Raw genomic sequence first — 27,389 nt, forward strand, 5'->3', positions numbered from 1 at the left:
GCTGAGACAGTGGCCACACCTTTGTGTCCCTTACTCCTGCGGTCTGATTACCATGGAGTCATTAACATTAACTGGGAGGACATTCCAAGGAGGAATGTACAAACACTGTACATTATTACACAAATGCACCTTATGCCCACAGCAGGCATTGACCCTGAGGAGGCCCTGTCTCAGGGGCAGGAAACAAGTCATTCTGTTCCTACCAAGGCCACAATTGCTGGTGTTAGGTGTAGTGCCTACAGATCAGAAGAACATAAAACAGACCTGTTGTGGGCAGACCTGGCAGGCCTTTTGCTACATCGCAGTGTGGCCAGCACCAGGAGTGCTCACCTGCACCCGCCCCACCCCTGCCCCCTTGGCACCAATGCTATGAAATGTTTCCCATTCCCAAAACATGTATATCCCACTGCTCTCTCTTCTTTCTCCTTCCTCTCCCATTAGACACAGTCCCCACTCTGATTCTCCCTCTCTCTGCATGTCTGTGTATGTATATGCATGTGCAGGCGTGTATGCATCTCTGGGTGTGTTTCCACTCATATTTTACATATGAAGGAAAATGTGCATTGTTTGTCTTTCCATATCTGGCCTATTTCACTTAACATTGTGATTTCTGGTTTCATTCATTTTCCTGTGAATGTTATTCTTCTTTGTGACTGAGCAATATGTTATGTGTCCCATTTTGTTTATCCATTGATCTGTTGGTAGACATTTATTCTGATTCTATCTATTTGCTATTATGACAATAAAGAAGGATGTAAAAGCATCCCTGTGGAATGTATACAGGAAGATAAAGCTGGAGCATACCATGGTTCTAGTGTCAGTTTTGGAGAAATCTTCATACTGATTCCCCTTCTTTGACTTCCAAATAACATTTTTTGAAAATTAAATAATTTCTTTACATCGGGATGACAGCTTCCCCTCCCTCTTATCCTCCCAGTGCCTCCCTGTCACCACCCCTAAATCTGCTCCCTTTCCCTTTCTCCTCAGAAAAAAGGAGGCCTCTTAGCATATCAAGTTGTAGTAAGACTAGATGCATCTTCTCCTATTGAGGCAAGACAAGGCAGCCTAGTTAGGGAAAGGGATTCAAAGGCAGGCACTAGAGTCAGAAACAGCCCTTGCTCTTGCTGTTAGGAGTTAGGAGTCTCACATGAAGACCAAGATGTACAATTGTTTTACACACACACACATCCCTATGCTAACTTTATTCAGAGCAAATTTATTGAACACGTACTCCTTTGTGCCATGCATACATACATTTCTTACCATATCAATTGCTTGACTTGACTTAAGATTGGGTTAACAAAACAATGGCCTATGAGGAGCCAAAGCACTTTACTGCTTGTACCTGTAAATAAATTTTTATTGGAACACTGTCACACTTAAAAAAAAAAAAGTGCCACGCACTCCTATTATATATATAATATCTATATCCCTGTGTCTTCACCATTACTTGTCCTTCGCTTGTTGCTGTTGTTGTTTTGTGTTTTTTGTTTGTTTGTTTTTGCAGTGAGATGAAATGTACATTTCCCTAATGGCTAAGGGACTTTGAATACTTTTTCCAATATTTATTGGACATTCTTTTCTTTTGAGGACTTTTTATCTTATTCTTTAGCACTCTTGTTGATTGATTTGCATTACTAATGTTAATTTTGGAGTCTCCCCCTGCTACAGTCTTACTATATAGCCAGGGCTGGCCTGAGATTTGCTATGTACACCAGCTAGCTTTAACTTCACAGAAACCCACCTGCCTCTGGCTCTCAAGTACAAGGACTAAAGAAAGACATGTACTAGCATTCCCTACAATTATTAAAGTTCTTTATAGAAGTTATTTCAATATTATATTAACCTCTGATGTGTAGCTGGCAAATACTTCTTCCCATTCTGTGGGTCATCTCTTCATCTTTCTGATTGATTCCTACATCGTAAATAAGGGTTTAATTATATATGTCTATCTATCGAGGCATGGTTTCTTTGAGTAGCCTTGGCTGTTCTGGAACTCTCTTTACAAACTAGGCTGGCCTTAAACTCAGAGATCTACCTGCCTCTGCTTTCTAAGGGCTGGGATTAATGGTGTGTGAAGCACCACCACCCAGCACTTTTTATTTTATTTTTTAGTGTGACAGTGTTCCAATTAAAATTTATTTACAGATACAAGCAGTAAACTGCTTTGGCTCGCAGGCCATTGTTTTATATCTTAAGTCAAGTCAACCAGTGGATATGGTAAGAAATGTATGTATGCATGGCACAAAGGATTATGTGTTCAATAAATTTTCTCTGAATAAAGTTAGCATCAGAAAACACATGCCTATTTTAATGATACTGAGTTGTGTGTCACAGACTCCACAATCTAAGGATACATTCACTGTCTCGCTGACTTCTTAGGGTCAACAGAAATAAGGGGCAAAGGAATATCAAAGGGCACAGGAAGGCCCCAGTGCAGAAGACTGATAGAGCTAAGTGATCACCATCCCACAGCCAATTAACTACAGAGTGACACTTAGTGATCATACCTCCAGAGCTGGGAATGCTCAAAGTGTTGTCACACCACATGTGCAATGTGTTTCTGTAAAGACACGAATCAAAATAAGACAAAGTTTTAAAATGATTCTCTCTCTTGAAAAATGAGCTTCCCACATCTCTTAAATAATTGCCAGATTTGGAAAGCCAAGTTCTGGTTTTCAGCATAAGTTTTGATGTTTGCCTAGTAATCAGTATACTCTCATCCTTGTTATAGTCTTCAGTTATAGTAGAGCAGTACTCAAATCCTAACTATGTTAGGATTTGTTAGACATGTGTTTTTGCTTGAGATGATGCAATTCTGTTATTGGTCTGTGTATGTACTTTTGAGGCAGAGTCTCTTGTATCCTAAAGTGGGTTTAAATGCTGAGTATGGCAGATGTGTTGTAAGACCCCCAAAAAACTGAGGGCTCCCCAGCACCCCACGCCTCAGAAGGCGACACCCAAATCACTCGCGAGAAACAGTCTCGATGCAATAGCATGAGGATTTCTTTATTCCAGAATTCTGGGTTCCACAGCCGTACACTGCGCGGGGCTAGAGGACTGTGAACCCCGAGTGCAGAATTGGGACAGCTTTTATAAGTTTACAATGAAGCCCGCAAATCATCATGTGACCTTTTACCTAGTTTCTAACAAAGAGCACAAAAAGCAGGCTCTGGAATATGAAGTGTTTGGGGCTCCTTAGCACGCTGGAGTTCTATTCTTTCAGTGTGAGTCCACCGGTTGATCTGCCTGCTGACCTTAGGTGTAGGACTATTGAGCCTACACCTACCAGCACTTTTCAGTTTGTCAACATCATGTCCTCCTGCTTGACACAAATGCACCCTAGAGGTGCTGCAAACTCCTGAGGATGTGTGTGGTTGGTTAAACTTAGAGTCTTCTCAGAGTCCCAGGATAGCTAAGATTTAAGCAGTGGTTCTTCACCACTACCTTTGGAGTCACATAGATTGACAAGAAATAGAATGCCTCTCGACTGCCGACTTGCTGATAAAGGAAATCTGTCTCAACAAAACCTACAATGTTTTGGATGCATGTGGGGCTGCAGGCCTACCTCGACGAGGAGGATCTCCAGGGGGTGCCTGTATTAGCTTTTGCTGCTCCCCAACTCAATGGGGCACCTGGCACTGGAACCCTTGTTCAGTGTGACTTAGTCCTTTTGGTATATTACCAGCTATTTTCAGTGTACTTTTTGGTGTCTTTTGTGGATTTCTTAAATGTTCCTCTCTATCTTTGGAATACAACATACTTTTTCATATTCTAGTTCTTTTCCTTTACTGGGTCACATGGAGGCAGCTTCTAATTGGCCATCTTACTTGCACATCTATGGTATCACTTTATTATCTCGCTTTATTAAATTTTTTAGTATTTGTATTTTTTAATGCAAATGGATGTTTTGTCTACATATATGTCTTACACTGTGTGTGTGTGTGTGAGGGGCAGCTTCTAATTGGCCATTTTACTTACAGTCTTTTGTTTTGTTTTGTTGTTGTTATTGTTGTTGTTTTGGTTTTTTGAGACAGGGTTTCTCTGTGTAGCCCTGGAACCCACTTTGTAGACCAGGCTGGCCTCGAAGTCAGAAATCTGCCTGCCTCTGCCTCCCAGAGTACTGGGATTACAGGCGTGCGCCACCACTGCCTGGCTCTTACTTACAAGTCTATGGTATCACTTTATTATCTCGCTTTATTAAAGTTTTTAGTATTTGTAGTTTTTTTGTTTTTTTGTTTTTGGATTTGGTTTTTTCGAGACAGGGTTTCTCTGTATAGCCCTGGCTGTCCTGGAGCTCACTCTGTAGACCAGGCTGGCCACGAACTCAGAAATCCACCTGCCTCTGACTCCCAGAGTGCTGGGATTACAGGCGTGCGCCACCACTGCCCAGTGTATTTGTAGTTTTTAAATGCAAATGATCAGTCGGCAGTGGTGGTGCACACCTATAATCCCAGCACTCTGGGAGGCAGAGGCAGGCAGATTTCTGAGTTTGAGGCCAGCCTGGTCTACAGAGTGAGCTCCAGGACAGCCAGGGCTATACAGAGAAACCCTGTCTCAAAAAAAAAAACAAATTCAAAAAACCAATAAATAAATAAATGCAAATGATGGATGTCTTGCCTACATATATGACAGTACACTGTGTATGTGTGTGTGTGTGTGTGTGTGTGTGTAGTGTGTATACGTGTGTACCTGTGGAGGTCAGAGGACAACTTATGAAAGTTGGTTCTCTCTACCACGTGGGGCCTGGGAATTGAACTTAGGTTTGGTGGCAAGTGACTTGACCCACTGCGCCATCTCACTAGACCTATGGTAGCATTTTCATTTGCCTTTACAATGTCTACAGAGTTGAGACTGAATTTATACAAGGAAATACTGAAGAATGCTTCTACTTGGAGATAGAGAGCTGGCTCAGTGGTTGAGAGCACTTGCTACTTTGCAAAGGGCCCAAGAACAGTTATTAGTGCCCACATGGGGGCTCACAAGAGTCTGGAACTCCAGTTCCTGGGAATCTGATGCCATCTTCAGGCCCCAGCAAGCACTATACATATGGTGCACTCATCCATAAAATGAACAAAGCTTTAAAAAGTGTTTAAGAAAAGGCTCCTAGATATTGGACATCCATACTTATGGTGTGTGAGTGACTGAGACTTGGGAGCATTTCTGGAGGACAAGTGTAAAGTCTGCCTCATGAAACTGACTTGACCCTCACAGTTGAAGGTCCCGTTTTTTAATCCCTCATGGCCAAAGTGAAAACCAGGCAGGACAAAGTTATGTGTTCAAAGAGGTAATCACTGTGCCAAGACTAAGGCCATTACAAGAGATAACTATGTGCAGAAGGAATCCTAACACCAGAAAAGCAAATCTGCTTTTTATTTTCAATCCCAAGGAAGAAAAGTTTCCAAGGCAGATAGCTGCATATAACACCATCTGTCCAGAGCTATTTTGCTTAGGAAGATTATGTTTGCAACTGTGATCTTGACATAGTCCTCTTCTTCTTCCTCCTCCTCCTCTTTAAGCAACTATACAGCTTGATGTTGTAGAAGCAGAGACAGAGGAGGTAACTGGAGGAAACAGGCTTCTCCGAGCCAAGAGAACTACCAAGCGATTATCTGTGACATCACTTCCTTCAGGGCTACAGAAGGTAAGGTGCTAGCATCAACTTGTTTTGAAAGACCTACATAAATTGGTTTCTCTGGGTGTCTTAGTTTGGGTTTCCATTGCTGTGAAGAGACACCATGACCAAAGCGATTCTTATAAAGGGCAGCGTTTAACAGGGGCTGGCTTATAGTTTTAGAGGTTCAGTCCATTACCATGGCAGGAAGTATGGCAGACAAGGTGCTGGAGAAGGAATTGAGAATTCTACATCTGGATGCAAAGGCAGCCAGAATCTACTCTGCATTGGGCTTCAAAGCCCATCCCCACGATGACGTATTTCCCCTGAGGCCACACCCATGCCAACAAGGACACACCTAATAATGTCATGCCCTGTGGGCCAAGCATTCAAACACAGGAGTCTATGGGGCCAAACCTATTTAAACCACCACCCTGGGTCTTGTCATAGCCACATTCTAATTTCACTCACCACAGTAACCCCATGCACCTGTTGCTTGTGTTTCTAAGAATTTAAGGAACAATAAGGTTATTTTCCAAATCAGTTCTTTCTACTTCTGAACTCAAATTACTCAGCCCTTCCAGTCTGGCCTACACTAGTTTGGAGCTTTGTGAATACTCAATGAATTGTTCAAAAGTTGAGGTCACACACTAGGAATGTGGCTGATCTAGATGCCCAAATGCCCAACAGCAGCTTCGGCAAAGGTGTCATGGTTTATCCGATAAAGTAATTAGTCATGTATGCCATTTGGGAGTGAAATGTAGCCAGAGTTAAGTAGAAAACTGAATTAGTGCTATTTAATTTTAATTAAAATCAATGAATTGATTAAATGGCTACTTATACAACATTATCTTGTCTGGATGACTCAGGTATGTTCAACCTGAGGGCCACAAGCTGAATGCAGTCTAGGATATAAATTCAAGTTTGTAAACTTAAACTATTGAGGTGTGTGTGTGTGTGTGTGTGTGTGTGTGTGTGTGCATGCTTCCCCAGTGCAGTGATTATTACAGTGTACCACCAGGCCTAGATTTTTTTAACCTGGGCTATCAGGATTGGATTGAGGGCCTCACACATGTAACAACAAGCAATTTACTTACCAAACTCCCTCTCCAGCCCAGGTTATATTTACTGATTTATACCTTAATTTCTGGTTTTCAAGTATAAACTTTGTGGATGATAAAAAACAATTGGATGAGGCCGGGCGGTGGTGGCGCACACCTGTAATCCCAGCACTTTGGGAGGCAGAGGCAGGCGGATTTCTGAGTTCGAGGCCAGCCTGGTCTACAGAGTGAGTTCCAGGATACCCAGGGCTACACAGAGAAACCCTGTCTCGAAAAAACCAAATCCAAAAAACAAAACAAAAAAAAAAAAATGGATGAGGTCTGCAGTGATAACTTAGTGGCTGGGAGCACTGGGCTGTTCTTCCGGTAGACCTGAGTTCAATCCCCTGCACCCACACGGCAGCTCATAACTGTCTGTGACTCCAGTTCCAGGGCATCTGACACCTTCACACAGCCATACATGCAGGCACACCACCAATGCACATAAAAAGAAATTAAAAAAAAAATTGAATGAGTCCAAATCTAAACCAAAGATATCTTTAATTTTTTTTTTTTTTTTAAATCCAAGATAGGGTTCTTTGAGTTCCTGGCTAGCCTGGAACTCATTCTGTAGACCAGACTGGGCTCAAACTCAGTGATCGGCCTGCCTCTGCCTCCCAGGTGCCACCACACCCAGGTATTTTATTTTTATTTCGTGTTTATTTGTGTGACAGGGGTGATGTATACAACACATGAGAACAGTTTTCCCTAGCTCCTTTCACCATGTGGGTCTTGGGAGTTCTAACTCAGGTCTCAGGCTTCGGGGTACCTGTCCCCACAGATCTATCTGGCTGACCTTTATCTCGAGATTGAATGAGAGACCAAGGTGTTCCGATTAAGGCCTAGAATTTTTTATTATGTTATTATTTATTTCTAGACAGGGCCTCACTATTTAATCCTGGCTGGTCCTGAACTTTCTATATAGACAAGTCTGGTTTCAAATTCGCAACAAAAGTGTATGACACCACATTTAGCTTGGTTTTGTATTTTGTGTGGTATGTATGGGTGGCAGGATCTCAATTTTGTTGCCCTGGCTGGTTTCAGCTTCCCAGAATCCAACAATCTCCCTGTATCAGCTTCCTGAGTAGCAGACTGTGGGCATCTCTCTCTTTCCCAGTTGCTTAGACTATTTTAAAAACAGAATCCTGAACTACTTTATAATAACCACTTATTTGATGCTGGCATTCAATTCCAGGGTATTTTAATTGCTTAAATAATTCAACTCAGAAAATGGCTGGGCTGGGCAGTGGTGGCACACACCTTTAATCCCAGCACTTGGGAGGCAGAGGCAGGCAGATTTCTGAGTTTGAGGCCAGCCTGATCTATAGAGAGAGTTACAGGTCAGCTAGAGCTTTACAGAAAAACGTTATCAAAAAGCCCAAAAGGTCTAGTTTCTCAGTTACAATAGCCACTGAAGCATCAATAACCACATGTAGTTAGTGTCTTTTTGTACTGTATACCACAGATAGACATTTCTGCCCTTGCAGAGGGGCAGCAGGTTCCATCAAACACTCTTGACTGTCACTGTTAGCATACCATAGTAATTTTGAGTTCCGCTTCTGGGTTATCAGGTGCCTTTATGTTCTAGGCTGTTCCTGGGTTTGGGGATTACAGGGAAGTCTTCTCACTGTATAAATGGCGGTGACCAGAAGATGAAAAATTTTGTCTATTAATTAAGGATTTTTGTGTACCAAAAGATATTAAATCAGAGGTTAGCACCCGGCTATAGAGGGTTTTAGCCAGCCCTCACAATGCTTCCAAAATTATGCATGAATCACTTGCCCAGATTTTAAAAGTAGGACATTTCAAATAAAAATGTTTGAAACTTCCTTTGGAAAACAGGAAGCTTCAGAAACAGAACTTGTGGGGCTGGAGAGAGATGTCCTGTTCTGTCTGGACCACTCATCCTCACTCACCCTGGTTTTCAAAACCTGACTCAGCACCCAACTTTACAATACTTATCCCTGGGAAAGCATGGGAACACTTAGTAACCCCCAATTATGGTAGATGTTTTGGAGTCTTACTTAGCATGATGTGGTGGTGCATACCTCTACTCCTGGCACTCAGGAGACAAGTGTCTGTGTGTGTGTATAGAGTTTGGGGCCAGACTGCGGTACATGGTGAGTTCCAGGCTTGCTTGGGCCTATACAGCAAAACAAAACCCCAAAGACCCAAATGGTATCCTTAGCTGCATCAGGGAAGTTCAGCGTGGGTCAGCTAGCAGGCACTCAGTGATGGCTTCGAGCTTCTTTCAAAGTGTAGGGCCTAAACATGACCTCAGAACCACTCTCTGTACACCTGCTCATCAAGTACAAGGGGAAATGGAGAGGCCAGCAGGTCTCAGCACCCAGAAATGAGTTCCCACAGTGGTGCTATTAGGACAGGTACTTGTAATCAGTAATCCAGGGACAAGGGAAGTGTCAAGCATGGTCAAGAGGAATCCAGGCAAGGCTTCTTTATGTCTGGACTGTCATGGAAATAAGAACCCAGCGACACAAGAGCAAACTAAACAACTGGATACAGCAAAATGAGCTTTCTGTGGCAATGGCCTATGCCAGCCCAGCACACACTGCTCTGCAGCCTGAGAAAATTCTTGTCTTGTCCGATGACTTGCTTTTTTCCCTGACACTATCCTTATGAGCCAAATAACCTCATTTCTCTGCACCCTATAGTCGTCTTTAAAAGAGAGCTCTGGGCACAAAGGAAATACAGGGGGTGCAGAGAATATGAATATGAACTGTTACCTGGCAAACAATGACTTATCGAGAGAATGTCCTAGGGGGCCTACTAGTTGCCAGTGAAGAAATGACACTTATGTCTTAATGGTATGTTTTGCATTTTGACAATAGGTACAATATTCATCAAAAAAGAGAGCACACTTTCCAGCACTTAAAAAGAAGAAGCAGAGCATGGAAGCCATCCTCCGGAAATCAGAGCTGACCGTGGGCAAGCTGCAAATGCAGGTAGTGGGCAAACACTTGCCTTTTCCACCTCAGAAGCACCCGCCCAGGATTAACTTCATCCTACCCTGCAAGGCAGCAAGCACTGGGGCCTAATTAACAGTTGCCATTAAGAAATACTGTCAGTGGGGGGCTTCTGAGAGTGGGTAAGGGACTGCTAAGGAGACCTAGGATGACACTGAGTGCATAATAAACAGTAAACAAATTCCATTAAAACAAGGCACACACAGGCTTGGGCAGAAATGAGGTCATCTTAACCCCTGTGTGGTAAATCTAAGTTTTCAAGCTCTGTTTGCTATGAGCTGAATTGGAATGCTCCTTTGGTACGCTCAGAAAAAAACAAGCATAGCTTTGCTTTCGGCAGTTTCATGTCTTTGTGTCTGTTTACCATAGGTGGATAACCTCATAGAAACAGTGACTGACAAATCCATGAAGCTTTTGGAACAAAGACATGCTGAGCTTAAGCAGTGTGAGTTTCTAGGGGCTGAGATCCTTCAGTCTTCGAAGCAATTCCAAAGGCTTTCCAAGAGAACCACAAGGAAGTATAGGCTGCGACACTCGTGTTTCCCATGCAGCTGCTGCTGCTGCTGCTGAGTTCCTAGTGCACAGCCCAGCTACAAGAGGAGCCTGCCCCAACCAGGGCAGACCCGCAGCAGCCGACCTTGTCATCTGAACCTAACCACACACTGCAGCATGTGCTCTCCCTCACACATAAACATGTGAACACACACACCATGGACACATGCCCCCAAATAAGTATTTTTTAAAGAGATTCCTCAAGAACAAAGCACTAGAGAAGAAGTATTTCCCAACCACATTCCTCAAGTCCTGACAGAGCGCTGCAGAGGAGCAACGCAGATGGACTGTGGCAGCCATCGACAGTGGGAAGGCAGGCCTCCCTCTCCTGCAACAACACAGGCCACAAGCACTCATCACGGCCCTCTAAGGCCTAGGCATGGACTCCATTTTCTAAAGGACTACTAACATCTTCTAGAAATCTACTCATTTTCTCGTGTATATCCCAAACGCAACCTTAAGAATCCTCACCTGATTTGCTAAGGCAAGTGTTAGCAGCTACCTAGAGTTTTGAATGAGCACAAAGGTCCACCTTAAGACATTTTATTAAATACTTTCAGATGCTGATTTCTACGTGTAAGGATAAAAAAATGCATTTAAAAAATACATATATATGGGATACGTTTCCTTTGTGTGAAGAAATACGAATGACACATAAATTATTATTTGAAAGCAAAGTATTTCAACGCTGAAGTTGAACTATCCCAACAGCAGGAGCACACGGAGCGCAGGAAGCCCCTGCAGCTATCTATCCACTGTCCCTGTAAGCAGCGGTGGGCGTCTATGGCTTGGGGTCTGCTTCCATGCTGCTTTCTTGAGCTTCGTCCACTTCTGACAGCTTGTCGTCATCTGTAGTGAGGAAGACACAGAACCTTATTCCATGTCACCTATGTTTTGTGCCTAGTAATGCATGAAAAGTTTTATTTTGCATCATCAGCAAATAAATTTAAATCAAGATGACAAAATGACAAGTTATGGCTGCAAATGGCCCACATCCTTGTTTGGTTTTAAACACAGGAAAGGCACATCTTGTTGAGCCTAATGACTTTAGCTAGGTCTGGAAAACACATGGTGGAAGAAGAGAACTGGCTTTTACTTGGCTTCTGGCCTGCACATGGTTATGTGTGTAGCCCCAGCACGCATGTACACACACACACACACACACACACACACACACACACACGCACACGCGCACTAAGCATGCAGGCAACCTAGCACCCCAATCACTTACAGTAGTCTGCCCATGTCCCCATCGCTCTTGACGTTTTCTTATTACTAGACATGCAATAACTACACATGTAATTATTAGACAGATGACCACAAAACCACTGCTCTTCCTTTTGTATACATAAAGTTCAACAGATGAATGTTTTCTAATACCATCCAGATATACCACTCGATTCTGGGTGTAGACTCTCTCACCAAAGCATTCCCCAATCATTTAAAATCTCTATAAGCAGTAACTTTGGAATTTTTTTACTTACTCTCCAGTGTCTGTTGAAGTTCATGGATGGTACTAAGAAGAACGTGAAATTGTTTCCGTCTCAATTCCAGCTGTGTTAAGAAGAAAAAAACTTATATAAGTTTGTCTCTAAATACACACACACACACAAACACACACACACACAGAGATACATATACATTCAAATACCTTATCTTCAACACTTTCTTTAATATGTGAGAGATGTTCTAATTCTTTGCCCAGAGCCTCTAGCTCCCTAGGGGGACAAAATAAAACAAAACAATGTTATATTTTGCTACTTAAGGGAAAACTTACATAGTATTTTGGCCACTAAGTAATATTCTGAAAATAAAAGGGTTTTGAGAAATGGATCAGCAGTTAAGAGCACTCGCTCCTGTTTCAGAAGACCCAGGTTCTATTCCGAGTGCCCACCCAGTGGCTCCAACTGTCCGTAACTTTAGTCAGAGGAATCTGGCACCCTCTTCTAGCAGCCATGACACCAGGTATGCAAGTGGTACACAGATATGTATGCATAACATCCATTAAAAAAAGGAATCCAATAATCCCGTAACAAGATTTTGAAATTGAGGATAATTTTCTAGCTCCTAAATTGTATTATAGATACAAGTTTTAAAATAACAAAAAATGTAATTTCATAATTTCTTTTAGACACATCTATTTGTATCTCTAAATAATATACAGTATTAGTATAGAATACTTGAGGGAGTTTTTAATTTTCATAAATGTTTCAGAAATGATTTGAAATTCATTAAATATCTTTTTTTTACTGTTTGTATGTTTTCAAGATGTGCATGTAGCATAATCTTCATTGGTATTCAATACTCTGTTGTAATAATAAAGTACCATTCCTATGGGGGAATTCCATTTCCTATGGGGGCATATTACACACATGTTCTGAACCCCAGAGACAGTAAGGGATCTTATCAGGCAGTTTAAGAGTGTAAGACCATGTGATACTGAAGGATGACCTTCCTTTGGGTATGTGCTGTTTATCTGAGAATACAGTGCGCAGCGCAGTTTGTCAGCAGTCTGTATAAGGCCAGCTCCTGTAAAGGTCTACACTCACTTCAGTGTCTCATGCCTGTCTGGGTGATGCTGGATCACTTTGGCCAAAGCGTCATATTCTGAAAGACAAGAAAAGATTTGCCAAATTAAGGCAGTTTTTGAACCTGAATTATCAGGAAAAAAATATGTAAATGAAAATAACTCTTATTTCTTTTTTTTTTTTTTTTTGAGACAGGGTTTCTTTGTGTGGCCTTGGCTGTCCTGAAACTCACTCTGTAGACTAGGCTGGCTTTGAACTCAGAAATCTGCCTGCCTCTGCCTCCCAAGTGCTAGGATTAAAGGTATGTGCCACCACTGCCTGCCTTATTCACTTACTTAAGGAAATGCCATTAATGTGGTGGCAGTTTGATCCCAGTACTTGGGAGGCAGAGGCAGAAGCCAAGGCCAGTGGATCTGTTTGCTCCAGGCTAGCCTGGTTTAAATAAATAGCAAGTTCTAGGACAGCCAGAAAAAAAATTACACAGAAAAATCCTGTCTTGAAAAAGACCAAAACCAAAACAAAATAAACCAAAATCAAAACAAACCAAAGCAAAAAACCACAATAGGGCAATAATGATGAGGGCACGGCCCAACCCTCAGTTCAGTCATTCGCGCATCATAACGACCTCACGTTCCAACAGTGGTCCTCACCCTCACGCTCACGTTCCGTGTTCCAGTCATGTGACAGAGTGAGAAGCGGGCAGCAGCACAAACAAGACTTTGGACCGCCACTAAATGGCTGATTCATATAAAGTTCTTAACTCTTCCTTCACCCTCACCAAAACAAACAAACGCACAAAAAACACCGAAGAAATTACAAGTTTCTGGACCAGTTTCATAAATCTTAGATTCTATGACTCTAAGCCATAAAACCTCAACATTAACTAAATAACTAACAGCATTTTCTATTTCTGCTTAGTTTTTCACAGTACTGTCATAGATATGGTCTTTCTTTCTTTCTTTCTTTCTTTCTTTCTTTCTTTCTTTCTTTCTTTCTTTCTCTCTCTCTCTCTCTCTCTCTCTCTCTCTCTCTCTCTCTCTCTCTCTCTCTCTCTTTCTTTCTTTCTTGTTCTTTCTTCCTTCCTCTTTCATCTGTCTGTCTAACCTATTTAATTTAGAGCTATGTTTCTACCTGAAGCAATTATGATATTCATACATTCATTCATCCAGAGGTGAGTTTCCACTACACCAGGCTGACCTAAGACCTGTGACCCTCACGCCTTAGCCAAGCGGTGGGAGTCCACATGTGTACCACTACACACACTTCAAACACTGCTCCTTATCTTCACTTTTTCCAATTTAGGTAATGGAGAGCAATATTCCTATTATTAAAAATAATTTCCAGGGCTAGAGAGATGGCTCAGCAATTAAGAGCATATACTAATGTTTTACAGAACCCCAATTCAGTTTCTAGTACTCATGTGTAGTTCATAACTGCCTCAACTCTAGGGATAAGGTGGCCTCCATGGGCACCTGCACTCAGCTGTACACAGACAAATGTACAACATTAAAATTATTTTCAGACAGACAGGATACTAAGTGGAGGATATCCTAACTTCAGAGATTAGTTCTGTCTTTAACTCGTCTACGTTTATTTTGTTTTTGCATACCTATGTGTGTTGGAGGGCTACGGCACAATGAGGGACTCACTGTTCCTCCTACCTTGTGGGTTTTAGGGCCTGAGCTCAGGGCATCATGTTTGGCGACAAGTGCTCTTGCTCTCTGGGTCAACTTGCTGTCTCGTCACTTTAACTTTGCTATTAGCTTATTCTGTGGATAACGTCTGTTTGTTTTCTGAATAATGAAAGGTTAAATTTCTTTTCTATTTTTTCTAAAAGTAGCTTTATTAATCTAGCAAATAAATAACTCAGTCTGTCATATAGTTCACATTTGCAGATTAACTATAACATTGCTTAGGGAAAAGGATCTGAAGATAGTAAAAAATACTGAAATGTTCTTGGATAAACAATAAAACTCAGCAAAATAAAATCTTTTTCAGCATATCTTGCCGTCTTTATTTTAAGTAACAGAGTTTTTTTTAATTATTTATTATTATATGTGTAAGTCCACTGTAGCTGTCTTCAGACACCAGAGGAGGGTGTTAGATCTCGTTACGGATGGTTGCGAGCCACCATATGGTTGCTGGGATTTGAACTCAAGACCTCTGGAAGAGCAGTCAGTGCTCTTAACCACTGAGCCATCTCTCCAGCCCAAGTAATAGAGTTTTAAGAACAAGTGTAGCCGGGTGGTGGTGGCGCACGCTCGTAATCCCAGCACTCTGGGAGGCAGAGGCAGGTAGATTTCTGAGTTCGAGGCCAGCCTGGTCTACAGAGTGAGTTCCAGGACAGCCAGGGCTATACAGAGAAACCCTGGTCTCGAAAAAACCAAATCCAAAAAACCAAAAAGAAAAAAAAAAAAAAGAAAAAGAACAAGTGTAATTGCTACCCAAGTCCTTGAAATCCTTACCTTGTCGATTTTTTCGTATTCGTTTTGCTTGAAGAATCTGCTTTTTACACTCAGCAATTTTTTCATGTGCTCCAGCAATACTACATTCTATTTTTAAAAAAGGTAGTTATAATAACATATATAATCTGTGCTTTTAAACAGACATTCCACTGATAACAGACAATGCCATCCTAAGAAATATCTACAACACGAAGTGCTGCATGTTATTATTCACACTGAGGCTGCCGACAGCAGACTTTTTATTACTATTGTAATTACTGATAATATTTTACTACAATCCACACATTGTTAACAGATAGCTTTTCCTTTAAACCACAAAAATACAATTCTAGAAAGAATCACTATGTTTACCTATTTCTTTGTATATTTTTTCATAATTCTCCATCTCTCTGAGATTCATGTCATACACCAGCAATGTTTTGCCCATGGAGAACTCACACTGGGACAGAGTACTCAGCATGCGCTGGTACTGGCTGTACCTAATGAGCAAGAGAAGGAGAATAAAAAGAAATTGTAAACTAAATCAAGTTCTGACACAATTATTTGTTTAAGTTAAAAATAGCTTAGAACATCCACCCTTACTACTTTCTTTGCTAGTCATGAAGTACATGAATTTATACGCTGTTGTGGTAACGAAGGTCAAGATGAGACTACTGTTCTCATCTAAACTACTTGTCTGTATCTTAAATCACCTCTAACAATATTTTGATTAAGAGTTTCTTCAGAATTCTGTATTCACAATTTTTAAACTTAAGCAGAAAGTAAATCCAGCAAAATTTCATAAAATTAGTATGTAATTATTTTGCAGCAACTTAAATATTAACTTATTAACAAAGAAAAACCTTATTTTAGCGATACTTAGCAAATCCTGATTTGCTAAAAGTAATCAAATTATTAAGCCTTAGTTTGATCTTCATTTCTTCTTTTACTAATGTCCTTTCTGCATATTATACAAACATAAAGGAGCCCTCCAAAGAGGACAGTAAAAACAAACAAAACAAAACAAAACCTAAACCAACCAACCAAACAAGCAAGCAAAAAAACCAAACTTCTGATTAGTCAAGAAGTGGCCACATTGGACAGATAAGGTGAATAGAACTATTTAACATGGCCTTAATAATGTTCCAGCAAGACAATAATATGGAAACATCTGTGGGATAAGTACCCTTCCTCCTGGGACCCAGAGCTGCACCACTTAATGAAGCTTTTCACAAGGAGGTTAATTCTCCGGTCGTCCCCAGCACCATCCCCATCAATCAGAAGGCGCTTCCGGATGACTTCGTCTGCAGGAAAAAGGATAAATGAGAATTAAAATGAACATTTGGTCTGGGCAACTGTCAATACAACAGTATGGAGTATACAACTCATTTGCTCAATGAAAAGAAAATTACTGAAATATAAATACATTTAATGCCACCAGTTGAGATGTCACTTAGAAGGGTTGTTGAGTAGAAATTTTTCAGGTACATCAGAATGGCTAAGTCAATAATTGTTAAGAGAACTACTTTGGAATAAAAAAAGAAAAGAAAAGCTGTCCAAACTAAAGGAAGCCGAAACTGTACAGATCTCTTGCTAAGTGAGAGGCACTGACAGAGCAAGTTTCCTTGCATGTAGTATCAAGTTACAAAAGAGTGACAGGTCCGAGAAAAAGGACAAGATTCAGGAGGTAATGCAATTTCCTTGTTGAACACTAAACAGCAGCAATGCCTCATCCTTTGTGAGAGACGGTGCGGGCTGACCTGGAGTTCACGGGGTGGGGTGACAGGCCTGAGCACTGTACTTGACTTCTGTGTCTCAGTTTTTGCCCCAATGCAAGAGAAAATAGAACAGAAAAACAGTGTAAAATGATGATGAGAACAAATGGGGTCCAACCAGCCTGAGCTAGTGTTATCTGTCTGTCTGTCTGTCTGTCTGTCTATCATATGTGACATGCATGGTCACTGTCTTCAGACAACAGGAGGCATCGGATCCCATTACAGATGGCTGGGAGCCACCATGTGGTTTCCGGGATTTGAACTCAGGACCGCTGGGAGCACAGTGAGTGCTCTTCAGCATCTCTCCAGCCCCTGAGCTAGTGTTCTTAGCAGAACCAAGAAATGCTGGGCCAGAATCACAAAGGCAATGGAAATGGGGAAATCATTTCCTTCTAGCAGGTCATAACCCAGCAATAAAGCTGCTAAGATAGTCAGACAGGGTACTTATGCACAGTTACACATGGAGAGACGTGGATATAGTTAATCATGCTTGAAATGGATACACCTTTGCCCTGCCCCAGAAAAAGTATTTTGAGTTTTGACATTGGATCTCTTTACACTGAGAAGGAACTTATTCTGAAACTGTAGAAGGCTGGAATTACAGGTGTGCAGCACCATGCACAACAGACATAAGGAGGTGTTTTTAGCAGTGTTGTTTGTAGTACAAGGCTGCAACCTAAACACTGAGCCTTGTTAAATTATGACACACTCAAATAATGTTAGAAGGACAATGCCAAAACAACCTCTTTAGATAAAGTAACTTCTGAGAAGCAGAGGATGTTGGCCAATGTGTAAAAAAAAAAAAAAATCGTGCTGGGCAGTGGTGGCGCACGCCTGTAATCCCAGCACTTTGAGAGGCAGAGGCAGGTGGATTTCTGAGTTTGAGGCCAGCCTGGTCTACAGAGTGAGTTCCAGGACAGCCAGGGCTACACAGAGAAACCCTGTCTCAAAAAAACCAAATCCAAAAAACCAAACCAAACCAAAACAAAACAAAAAAAACCAAACACGTGTGTGTGTGTGTGTGTGTGTGTGTGTGTGTTGTATGCATGTATACATTCAGAAAATATCTCTGGAATCACAGGTAATGAATATTAACGACTGTTTCTGATAAGCATTTTTAACATTTTTATTTTCTGGGCTTTCATTTTCTTTTAAACTAAATTCAGTATGTTCTGAATACAAATGTAGAGGATGACTAGTTCCTGCAGAGCCTACCTGAGTCCCCAGCAAGTATCTGACATCAGCTCCACTGTTCAGGCAGAAGGGTATGCACAAGGGCAGTGGAGACAGGCCCAGTAAGGACACCCTTAGCGGATGCCTTTAGAATAGCTTTCTTTGAAAAGCTCTTCAAACTACAGATTTATCTGATCATTTAAATGTGTTTAAAAAATATTAATTTTTTCAAGCTTTAGTTACCAAACAACTTGAAGAGACCAAGGTAAATAAGACACAATCCTTAAAGAAATCAAGATGCATACACATATATACACACACATTCACACATACTTCTGTCACACACACATTTTGGGACAAGGTCGTGCCCTGAAATTTGCTAGGTTCAAACTCCCTGAACTTGTTTGCGTTGGTCTGTCAAGTGTTGGAAGGAAAGGCACACCTTGGGTCTGGAGTTGCACACTGCTTTTCCTAAAGACCCTAGTCCGGGTCTCATCACCCTCCCGGGATGTCAGACATTAATGCAGTAGGAAACAGAGAGGGACTAAACACCACCAAGCCCAATATCTTAAGTCTGGTAACTAAAAATATTTAAGCTATGCTTTGAGGTCATGCCATCTGCGCACTTTAAGTTCTGTGCATCATTACATATGAGTGTAGTATTATTTGTAAAGGTTTTGCAAAATATCCACAAGCCAAATAAACCAAATCAATAGCCCCAACCAACTTGACCTCCTTTGGTAGCTCAGACTACAATTCTTCTGCCTCAGTCTCCTGCTGTTACAGGTGTGAGGTACCATGACTGACTTCAAGATCCTCTTTTTTTTTTTTAAGACAGGGTCATTCCATGTAGTCTTGGCCTCACCTGGAACTCACATGCATCATTCAGCCTTGGCCTCTCAGAGCAGAGACGAAGGCATAAGCCACCACACCCAGACTGACTTCAGTATTTTATAATTGGGTTTGATGCCTACAGAGGTCTTCTAAAAGATCATTGCCTCAATTAAACACTAACAAAGAATAGCACTTATTTTCACTATCATTGCAACAATTACTCATACAAACGGTGTGAGCAATTTGTACAGAAGATATGAGTGAATTCTGAGAATAGGAAGCCTTGCACTTTTGGTGTAGAAATAGCACCCATTGAGCATGCTGAGGTGTCTAGTTAGACGAGCATATACCTCAGAGGAGGTGGAATTTGACTGGCTCTTTATCAGTATTTCTCTCTCTCTCTGTCTCTTTATTTTATTTATTTATTTGTTTGTTTGTTTGTTTTTGAGACAGGGTTTCTCTGTATAGCCCCGGTTGTCCTGGAACTCACTCTGTAGACCAGGCTGGCCTCGAACAACAGAAATCCGCCTGCCTCTGCCTCCTGAGTGCTAGGATTAAAGGCATGCTCCAACACTGCACAGCTTTATTAGTATTTCTCAAAGTTTCTAACATAGGTTTCACTCAGTGATTGTTGAGTTAAGCAATATGATATCATTTACAGACCATAACATTGTAATAATAAAGGAAAATACTGTAATAGTCTGTAAGTGGGTGAACAGTTAAATAAATTTGGTATAGGAACCCATCGGAGTATTATCAAGTTGGAAACAAAGATGAAGAAACAGTTTTTGATACAGAGATAAATTAAGATACAAGACAAAGAAATGCATAGTATGGTGTCATTCAAATAAAAATGGCAAGAAGTATATTTACACATGCTTGTATTTGCTTAGCTACATTGTAATGATATAAAAGAACAAATAGAAGGGGTTATCAAGACACGGGCCAATATAAGTGGGGGGACAAACTAGAAGATGCAAGAATGTGTAGTCTGGTTTCAGTACCAGAAGACTCAAAATAGCTAGCTGTTCTGTTAAACGAGGAAAGAATGCTGAAGTCTTCCCATTTCATGCCACATTCACAGGGAGAAAGCTGTGTGTTCCAGCAGAGTTGGGAAACAGGCAGACTAGAACCTCAGAAAACTGGATGAGGGAAGACAATGTGCTCTGACATCACAAATGCTAACTTACAGCTTATACTTCTGGGAGGATGGTATTTGGTGGTGGGTAGTTGAGATGGCAGAACTTTCTAGTAGGAGAAAACTGAAAACAATATACAAAATCGACTGCAACTAGGAAAAGCCCATAAGCAAAGAAGCTTGGAAGGAGATTACTAAGCCACATACAGCTAGGAACTGCATGGCCTACCCTAAGAGGAGAGTCACAGGTGCTGGAAGGCAGGTCAGAACTGAGCACGCGTGGCATAGGAAGGAGCAGGTGGCAGGAGTGGGAAAGTGGTCTGTAGAGGAGAGGCTTCTGCTCTGGGCACACTCAAGGCCCTTCTTAACTTCCCTCTTTAACAAGCACAGTTCTTCACAGCTCTGGGCCACAAATCAAAACTTGCAAACAGTGGTTTTGGTTGTGCACCCAAAGTCTGCTTTACATGTAAGTACATGAGATTAATACATGACTTCTGTAAAATAAGAATACAAACCTGGTTTGTAGTCATGCTAAGCATCTTGAAAACAAAAGTGAAAGTAACGATGCCTGTCCATAAGTAACCCTTGAACATTATTATCCTTTTCTTGATGTTAAATTTTAACCCACAATTTGCAATACCCTAAAAATATTACTAGAAAATTAAGATTCTTATCTATATATACAGTTACATATCTACACAGATGCACAATTATGATTGTTTATCTGAAACTTACAATAATTCTTTCTTAAATATTGTATGGACAGTTACTGTCTAGGAAACAGACAAAAATTACTGCTACAGCATATACCTTGTAGCATATATGCTAACAACATATAGAAAGGTACATTTCTGGTTTGTGAATAACTTCTTTTTATAGTTCCTAACATTGTGGCCCGAATATTTTCTTATTTTTTTAGCAACACCTTAAAATTTAGGTCTGAACATACCTAAAACACTTGACTTCAAATGTTACCATGATTGAAGCCTTCTGTAAGTAATCTGATTGCCTGTACTAATCCCATCAGACCTCGGGGCCATTCTATAAAAACAAACAAGCAAAAGAGGCTTAGAAACTATTGAGGAGAAACTATGGTCATGCAAAGATAATGTTTACATAAATTCCTATTAGATTTATCATTCCATTCCCACCACTCAGGAGTTATTAAGATGAATTACATCTAGTTCATTTGTTACCTTCCTCCTGTCCCCACCCTTCATGAAGTTTTAAGTCATTAGGATGATTTTTAAGGTCAACAGTCTTAAGAGTATACATAAAAGGCAGACAAAATGAATAAACAAGGTAGCTTGTCTCTTCTGTGTTAACAATGCTCTCATATAAGATACTTATGCCCAGTTAAACAAACAGTTGATGGTAAAACTAAAATTAAGTTAAACATTCTAAGCTAGACATGCCTACAATCCCAGTATTTAGTAAGCTAAAGCAGGAGGACTGGGAAATTGTATAATTTAAGAATAAAACTTTGTTTTGAAAAACTATCTCAGCTAAAGAGAAATTAATGTTGAACTAACAAGTCCACAGGCAATGCAGCAAGCAAACTGGACAGATGTACTGGTGCTAGGAAAGGAAAGCACGTAACAGTAGGTCAACGCAGCAACAGACACTTGTGCATCGTTTATTCCTATTTGTTTGCTCTCACTGAGAAGTCTACTGGCTCAGCTAATAAATTAACTAGTCATCAATTTCAAAGTGTTTTTATATGAATTATCACACTGTATTCGTAAAATAATCCTATAAAGTCTGTGCTATTATCTTCCATGTCATCTTTCCCTTCATCGAAAGTGTATTCGGTTACGTTATTATATAGTTCCATTATTCTGTCATACTGTTTATGAGCACATTAAAAACATTTTAAGTTTTAATAAGTATATGTCTATGAAAGCTGTCACAGCCAAGCAGCTCTATTAAATGCAATGTAGAGCCACGTCTTGCCCATTTTTCTTCCCATGGTACTCTATTTTTTTTTTTGTTTGTTTGTTTTTGTTTTTCGAGACAGGGTTTCTCTTTGTAGACCTGTCTCTCCTGTAACTCAGTCTGTAGACCAGGCTGGCCTCGAGCTCAGAAATCCGCCTACCTCTGCCTCCCAAGAGCTAGGATTAAAGGCATGTGCCATCACTGCCTGGGGCATATTACTCTAGATATCAACATAACTACTTAATGTTCTCTGAACTACAAAACGGGTTCTAACATCCTATGATTTATCGCCTACAACATATAAGGAGTTTCAATAGTTTAAATTAACAATGACACATCTTAACTAGGTTTCAGTCGCCCCAAACCCAGGAGTGGCTTTGCCAGACAAGCTGTCCAACTAAGCCTCGAAGTCCCCAGCACTCCATTCCCACCTAGGATCCCTCACCTGTGCCCAGAGCTGGGATGTGGCTTAGCTCAGTGGTAGAGCACTTGCTTAACATGTAAAGGGCTCTTGGTTCAGTGCCGAGTAACATGTATATACACACAGTGACACACATGCTGCTGCTATCTATGCTCCAGCACCTAGCACCTCGTATTTGTTGGTGGCTTATTTAAAACAGACTGCAGTTCAATTTTCTTCCTCCAAAGCAAAGGAAGGGGTACTCGATGAAGACACAGTCTCCCATAGAGGAGTGGAAAGAGGGTAGTAAAACAACTTCTGTGTTTAGGAATATTTACTCAACTTTAGTATGTATTTGATTCAGTACAAAGTTCTTTATAACTTTTTCTGTGTTTCATTTTCAAAACAGCACTCCGAGGTAGATTTTATTAGTTTCTTTATCTACACAGAACAAAATTGGGTCTCAAAGAAGCTAGGCAACCTCCACAAAGGTGGGAACCTAATAGGTGTAAAGTGGGGATTCCTGTGGCCTCCAAGGATTAGGATTCCCTTCTCTCACCTGACAAAATTCATCCCTCCTTTGGAGCAAGGCACAAAATCATCCAAGTTAGAAACTTCAGATCATTTCTTACCTCCCACATCTGAGCAATCCTGACATTCTCCACAAGCTCTGCTCCCTTTCTGGATTCCCTCAGTTGGAGTGTTGCCGTATTCATCAATGACCCCCATTACCTTCCACTAATCCACTGCAGAAGGGGCTGAGATCAGACCACACTAGCTGGGCTGAAATCGGCCTCAGCAGTTCAGAGCACCTGGCTGTTCTCCCAAAGGTACTGGGCTCAATCCCAGTACCTACAGTTCACAACTATCTGCACCTTCTTCAGCCCTAAAGGACTGCATACTCTTCTGCACTCTGTTGGTTTTAACTCACTGAAACTCTGTTATTTAATTCCTTTGAGTAGCAGATTTATCTATAAAATGGGGATAATGACAAAACTGTGGAACAACACTCGCTGCAAAATATTATACAAACAGCCGTGAAATCGAGAGTGATTTCTGCAACCCCCTTCTCATTTCCTCAGTATTCTCCAAAGAGTAGAATGGGTGTGTTGAGTTTTAAATACACATCTTGCTCTGAGGATGTAAAAGTTTTCTAGTGAACAGGGCTGTGGGTTTTGCTCTCAGCATTGCAAATAACGACATCAATTAATTAAATAAAAGCAAATGTGATCACATCACACTAACGTTTAAAACTTTCAATGACCAGATGCTGTGACTTGTGCCTTTTGTTGCAGCACTCAGGAAGCAGAAGAAGGGGGAATCTCTGTGAGTTCCCGGCCAGGCTAGGCTGATCTATGAAGTGAGTTCCAAGATAGCCAGAGCTACAAGAAAGACCTTGTCTCAAAACCAAACCAAACAACAACAAAACACCCTTTCACTGGCATTTCCTTACCTTAGAAATTTCATGGTGTAAACGTTTTCTAAATTCTAACTAATTAGTACATGCCATTTTTAATTTCTTTCATCATTTTGGGACTTATACAAGTGGTTGGTCCCTTGAAATTCCAGTTTTAAAACACCTATTTACCCTTCAAAGGAAGCGGGAAAGCAAATTTGTTACGTTTCTAATCACCAATAGAAACATCAACAACCATCTCAGTTCAATCCCCAGGTGCCATCTGGTGGAAGTAAAGAAATGACTTCAGCACGTGTCCTCTGATTGCCACCACCCTTGTAGGGTGGCTGCCTGGGGAACAGGAGAGGGAAGGAGACAGAGCCAGCTCAGAGGCACGCACACAGAGCAAATACAGTAAATTTACCTTCACCCACCCTCCCAATTTTAAATGTTTAGCAGCCACACCAGACTGCAGGTGACTAAGAGAAGTCACCTTTGCCTGTTGGTTCTGGGTTTCAAACATGTTAAGTAAAGCACTGCCTCGAAGTAAGCTAAATACCTCCTGAATAAATTAAACCAGAATTAAAACAAACAAACAAACAAACAAACAAGGTTAAAATCCACCCTCCACCCCGCAAGTTCCGGGGCCTTTATACCCCACACCGGCATTTCCTCAGCCAGTCCTCAAGTCTGGGCAGATCGCTGTTCTTCCCACTTTCTGGAAGTCCTCGGTGTCTCCACTGGGATCCGTAGCTACTGGTCAGTCCATCAAGGAACAGCAAGCCACCGGAACCTTCCTACCAAGGCGGGTTCCTTCTAAGTCCCTGCTGCAGTTACCCGCCCATTCTTCACCCAAACGTCCCCTTAGCTCTGCTCAGCCCACAGACATCGTGTCCACAATCCATCACTTCCAATTCACGCCGGCCAACAACTCACCCTCCCCGACATGCCTTCCTTTTGTTGCCGTGGTCCAAGCCGCCGGCCTCAACCCGGGTTGGCGCCTGACCTTGTAAGTCGCCCAGATACACTTCCCGAGCGGTCCCCCAGACACCCCCATTCCTCTCGGAGGCAGCCCCCAGCTCGGAGTCCGAGCTCCGGGGCTCCCCGGGGCCCGCAGCGCGGCCGGTGGGCCCGACCCAGCCCGGCCGGGGGAGCCGTGCAGGCGGCCCGCGCTGCGCACTGCATCCCCGGGCGAGCGAGCGGCCCTCCGCTGCTCCCCGCCGCGCGCCGGCCCTGGAGCCCCCACCCCAGACGGCCGGGGTCCCGGCGCTACCCCGCGTCCCCGCACCCCGCGGCGGCCTCACCGTCAGTCACGGCTCCCATGGCGTGCGCGGCGGCGGCGGTGGCGGCGGCGGCGCGAGCTGAGGCAGCGGTTGGCGGCGGAGGTCAAACTCCCACAATGCAGCCGGGTAAACAGTCATGGAGGAGGAGGCGGCGGCGCCCGCGGCCGCCCTCTCCGACTCTTGAGTCGGGCCGCGCCGCGCCGCGCCGCCGCCGCCGCCGCGGACTCGCGCTCGCCGCTCTCCCGGGGCGCGGAGCGGCCGGCGGGTGAAGGGCGAGGCGGGCGGCTGGCCGGCCCGCGGCGGCTCGGCCCGCGGACACCGCCGTCCCCGCCCGGCCCGCGCCCACAGGCCGCCCTGGAGGCCGCGGCCAGCCGCCAGGTGAGCTTCCGGCTGCGCGCGCTCGCGGGGCTCCGCGCCCGACGCTCCAGGTGACCTCTGCCCCCGGCCGCCCGGGACCGTGCGCTGCGGCGGGACGCGGGCGCGGCGACTGTCGCCGCGGTGGCGCCCACGCGCGCTGCGGTGGGTCTCGAACCCGTGTTCTGGAGGCGGGCGCGGCAAGCCCTCCTCCCTTCCTGGGGACTCTTGCTTACCTGTTTAGGGGACGTCACTCAGGACTAGGGGCTCAGGTCCCTGCGGTTCTCGCCCCTTACCCTGGTCTCCCTCACTGCAGGGATCCAGATGGGGTGCCTTCATTTTCGTACTATCTTTGCTTTTCAAAAAAAACGCTTCTGAAAGGGAAGTTGACAGAGGCGCTGGGGCAGGTGGGGCTGCTCATTGAAAAGAAACGTCGCTTAGGGGTGCGGAGTACAGATTTCTGGAACACGCTGCAGGTTATAGTGTCATCTGTTCTGAAAAATGAAATCGCGTTGATTCAACTTTGAGGAGTGTTCTTCTAAATGGAACCACGTACGTGGTGGGAGTTGATTTGACCTCCAGCAGGGTAGAGTTTGACTTTGGATCCCAGGTTTTTGCTTACCAGTTTTCATGATCCCAAGTCCCTGAACCTTCCGATCCTGCATAAACCGTCGGTGTGGGGTCAAGTGGTTGTTCGATTTCTCTTCTTAAGTGGGATCCATGCATCTGCCCTGTGTTGCCACAGTTCTTGAGCAGAAAACCCGGCATCATTCAAGTGAGGTGGGTTTTCACCTCTAAGCAGAACTATGTGTATGTCAAATGCAGTATTGACTTTTGTCACAAAGGCAGAAATTACCCAGAATAAAGATTTTGAGCCATAACTGATCTCTTCTAAATGCGAAACTGCTCATTGACTTTTTGAAAGAGTACTGGCCTAAAGGTTTCTCCTAACTTGGACTTTGGACCATGTTCATTTTCTTGGTGTAGGAAGGAAGATAATTATTAAATTCAGCAGGGTGGTGTGTGGTAGCCATGCCTTCACTCCTATCTGGTCTGGGAAGTTTGTGAGCTGAGACTAATCTGGGTCTGAATATTGACTTTTTGTCCAGCCCTGCCCCCTACCCCAGCACCAAACAACAACAACAAAATCTCAAACCAAACCAAAACCAATTAAATCATAAGTACCATTAAACATTGTAAATGGAATGTCACCTGATTATTTCTGTGTTCTGGGTAACACTTTGGTAGGGAGACTTCTTGTTTACAAGGAAACTACCAAGTACTGAAAGGATACTTTGTAAGAGCATTTCTTGATCTTATCAGCATCTTGATGACTTGGAAACCGGTAGGTAGTAACGTCAAATAACGTCAAATAATTGTTAATGTTTTCATGGGAAACTAGCACTGCCCTCTATAACTTAAACTTCTGTGAGCTGCTCTGTCAGGTTTTCATAGATGAGCCCTGGCCAGACCCCATTCATTAGTTTCTTTGATTGCTCACAGTTTTCTTAGACTGGACTAAAAACTTTTTTAAAATAATAAGACCACAAGTAAGTGAAAAGACTTGGAGTATATTTGAAATTGAGCATTCCGGAAGATTATTGGCTCAGATAATGGGAGACCAAGTAGTAGGAAATATCGGAGCCTTTGGAGTTTTCTTCAAGCTATATAATTGAATTCCTTGTTGCATACACAAGAAACTGTAAGTTGGACGTCTGAGGATCCTGTTAAATGATGTGTGTTGAGAGAACATCTTGCAATGAACTTTATAGAAATCTGTCTTTGTGAAGCTGTGGCTGATGCTAAGGTGGCGTTTACTCAAGCTCTGCTATACTCAGGCTTCTTTCTCTCTCTCTTGGGGGTGGGAGGCCTGGACCTT

The 27,389-nt window shown here is 42.6% G+C and overlaps 3 protein-coding genes across 7 annotated transcripts in view; 2 read left to right on the forward strand and 1 right to left on the reverse strand.

The window, feature by feature from the left end:
- Window positions 1-10,268, forward strand: part of C8H3orf49 (chromosome 8 C3orf49 homolog) — a 29,098-nt gene extending 18,830 nt beyond the window's left edge. The window contains exons 3-5 of the mRNA XM_052190355.1: window positions 5,520-5,644; window positions 9,564-9,677; window positions 10,068-10,268. Coding sequence (XP_052046315.1) covers window positions 5,520-5,644; window positions 9,564-9,677; window positions 10,068-10,268 — 440 coding nt within the window. The remainder of the gene's footprint in view (window positions 1-5,519; window positions 5,645-9,563; window positions 9,678-10,067) is intronic.
- A 509-nt stretch (window positions 10,269-10,777) lies between these two features.
- Window positions 10,778-25,852, reverse strand: Thoc7 (THO complex subunit 7). Of its 3 annotated transcripts, none has more exons than XM_052190359.1 (8): window positions 25,747-25,852; window positions 16,409-16,526; window positions 15,595-15,722; window positions 15,244-15,330; window positions 12,800-12,857; window positions 11,902-11,968; window positions 11,735-11,804; window positions 10,778-11,099 (listed from the first exon to the last, which is right to left on the reverse strand). In XM_052190359.1, exons 3-8 carry the CDS (start codon window positions 15,701-15,703, stop codon window positions 11,032-11,034), a joined length of 459 nt encoding a protein of 152 aa, XP_052046319.1. In that variant the 5' UTR covers window positions 15,704-15,722; window positions 16,409-16,526; window positions 25,747-25,852; the 3' UTR covers window positions 10,778-11,031. The 3 variants fall into 3 exon arrangements, with proteins under 3 accessions (XP_052046319.1, XP_052046317.1, XP_052046318.1); XM_052190357.1 differs by lacking the exon at window positions 25,747-25,852 and adding an exon at window positions 25,178-25,292; XM_052190358.1 differs by lacking the exon at window positions 25,747-25,852 and adding an exon at window positions 24,530-24,633.
- The window catches only part of Atxn7 (ataxin 7), a 159,555-nt gene continuing 157,524 nt past the window's right edge, over window positions 25,359-27,389 (forward strand). For all 3 annotated transcript variants that reach the window (XM_052190351.1, XM_052190350.1, XM_052190349.1), the window contains exon 1: window positions 25,359-25,534. The gene's annotated coding sequence lies outside the window, so the exon portion shown is untranslated. The remainder of the gene's footprint in view (window positions 25,535-27,389) is intronic.

This window comes from Apodemus sylvaticus, chromosome 8, assembly GCF_947179515.1.
Source record: "Apodemus sylvaticus chromosome 8, mApoSyl1.1, whole genome shotgun sequence".
Lineage (NCBI taxonomy): Eukaryota > Metazoa > Chordata > Mammalia > Rodentia > Muridae > Apodemus > Apodemus sylvaticus.

Excerpts from the sequence above, each read along its gene's own strand:
- Thoc7 (XM_052190357.1), bottom strand. Across the intron at positions 12,858-15,243 it reads AATACGAAAAAATCGACAAG|AATATGACGCTTTGGCCAAA; the intron begins GTAAGGATTTCA and ends CTTGTCTTTCAG. Across the intron at positions 11,969-12,799 it reads GACAGGCATGAGACACTGAA|GGAGCTAGAGGCTCTGGGCA; the intron begins GTGAGTGTAGAC and ends TTGTCCCCCTAG.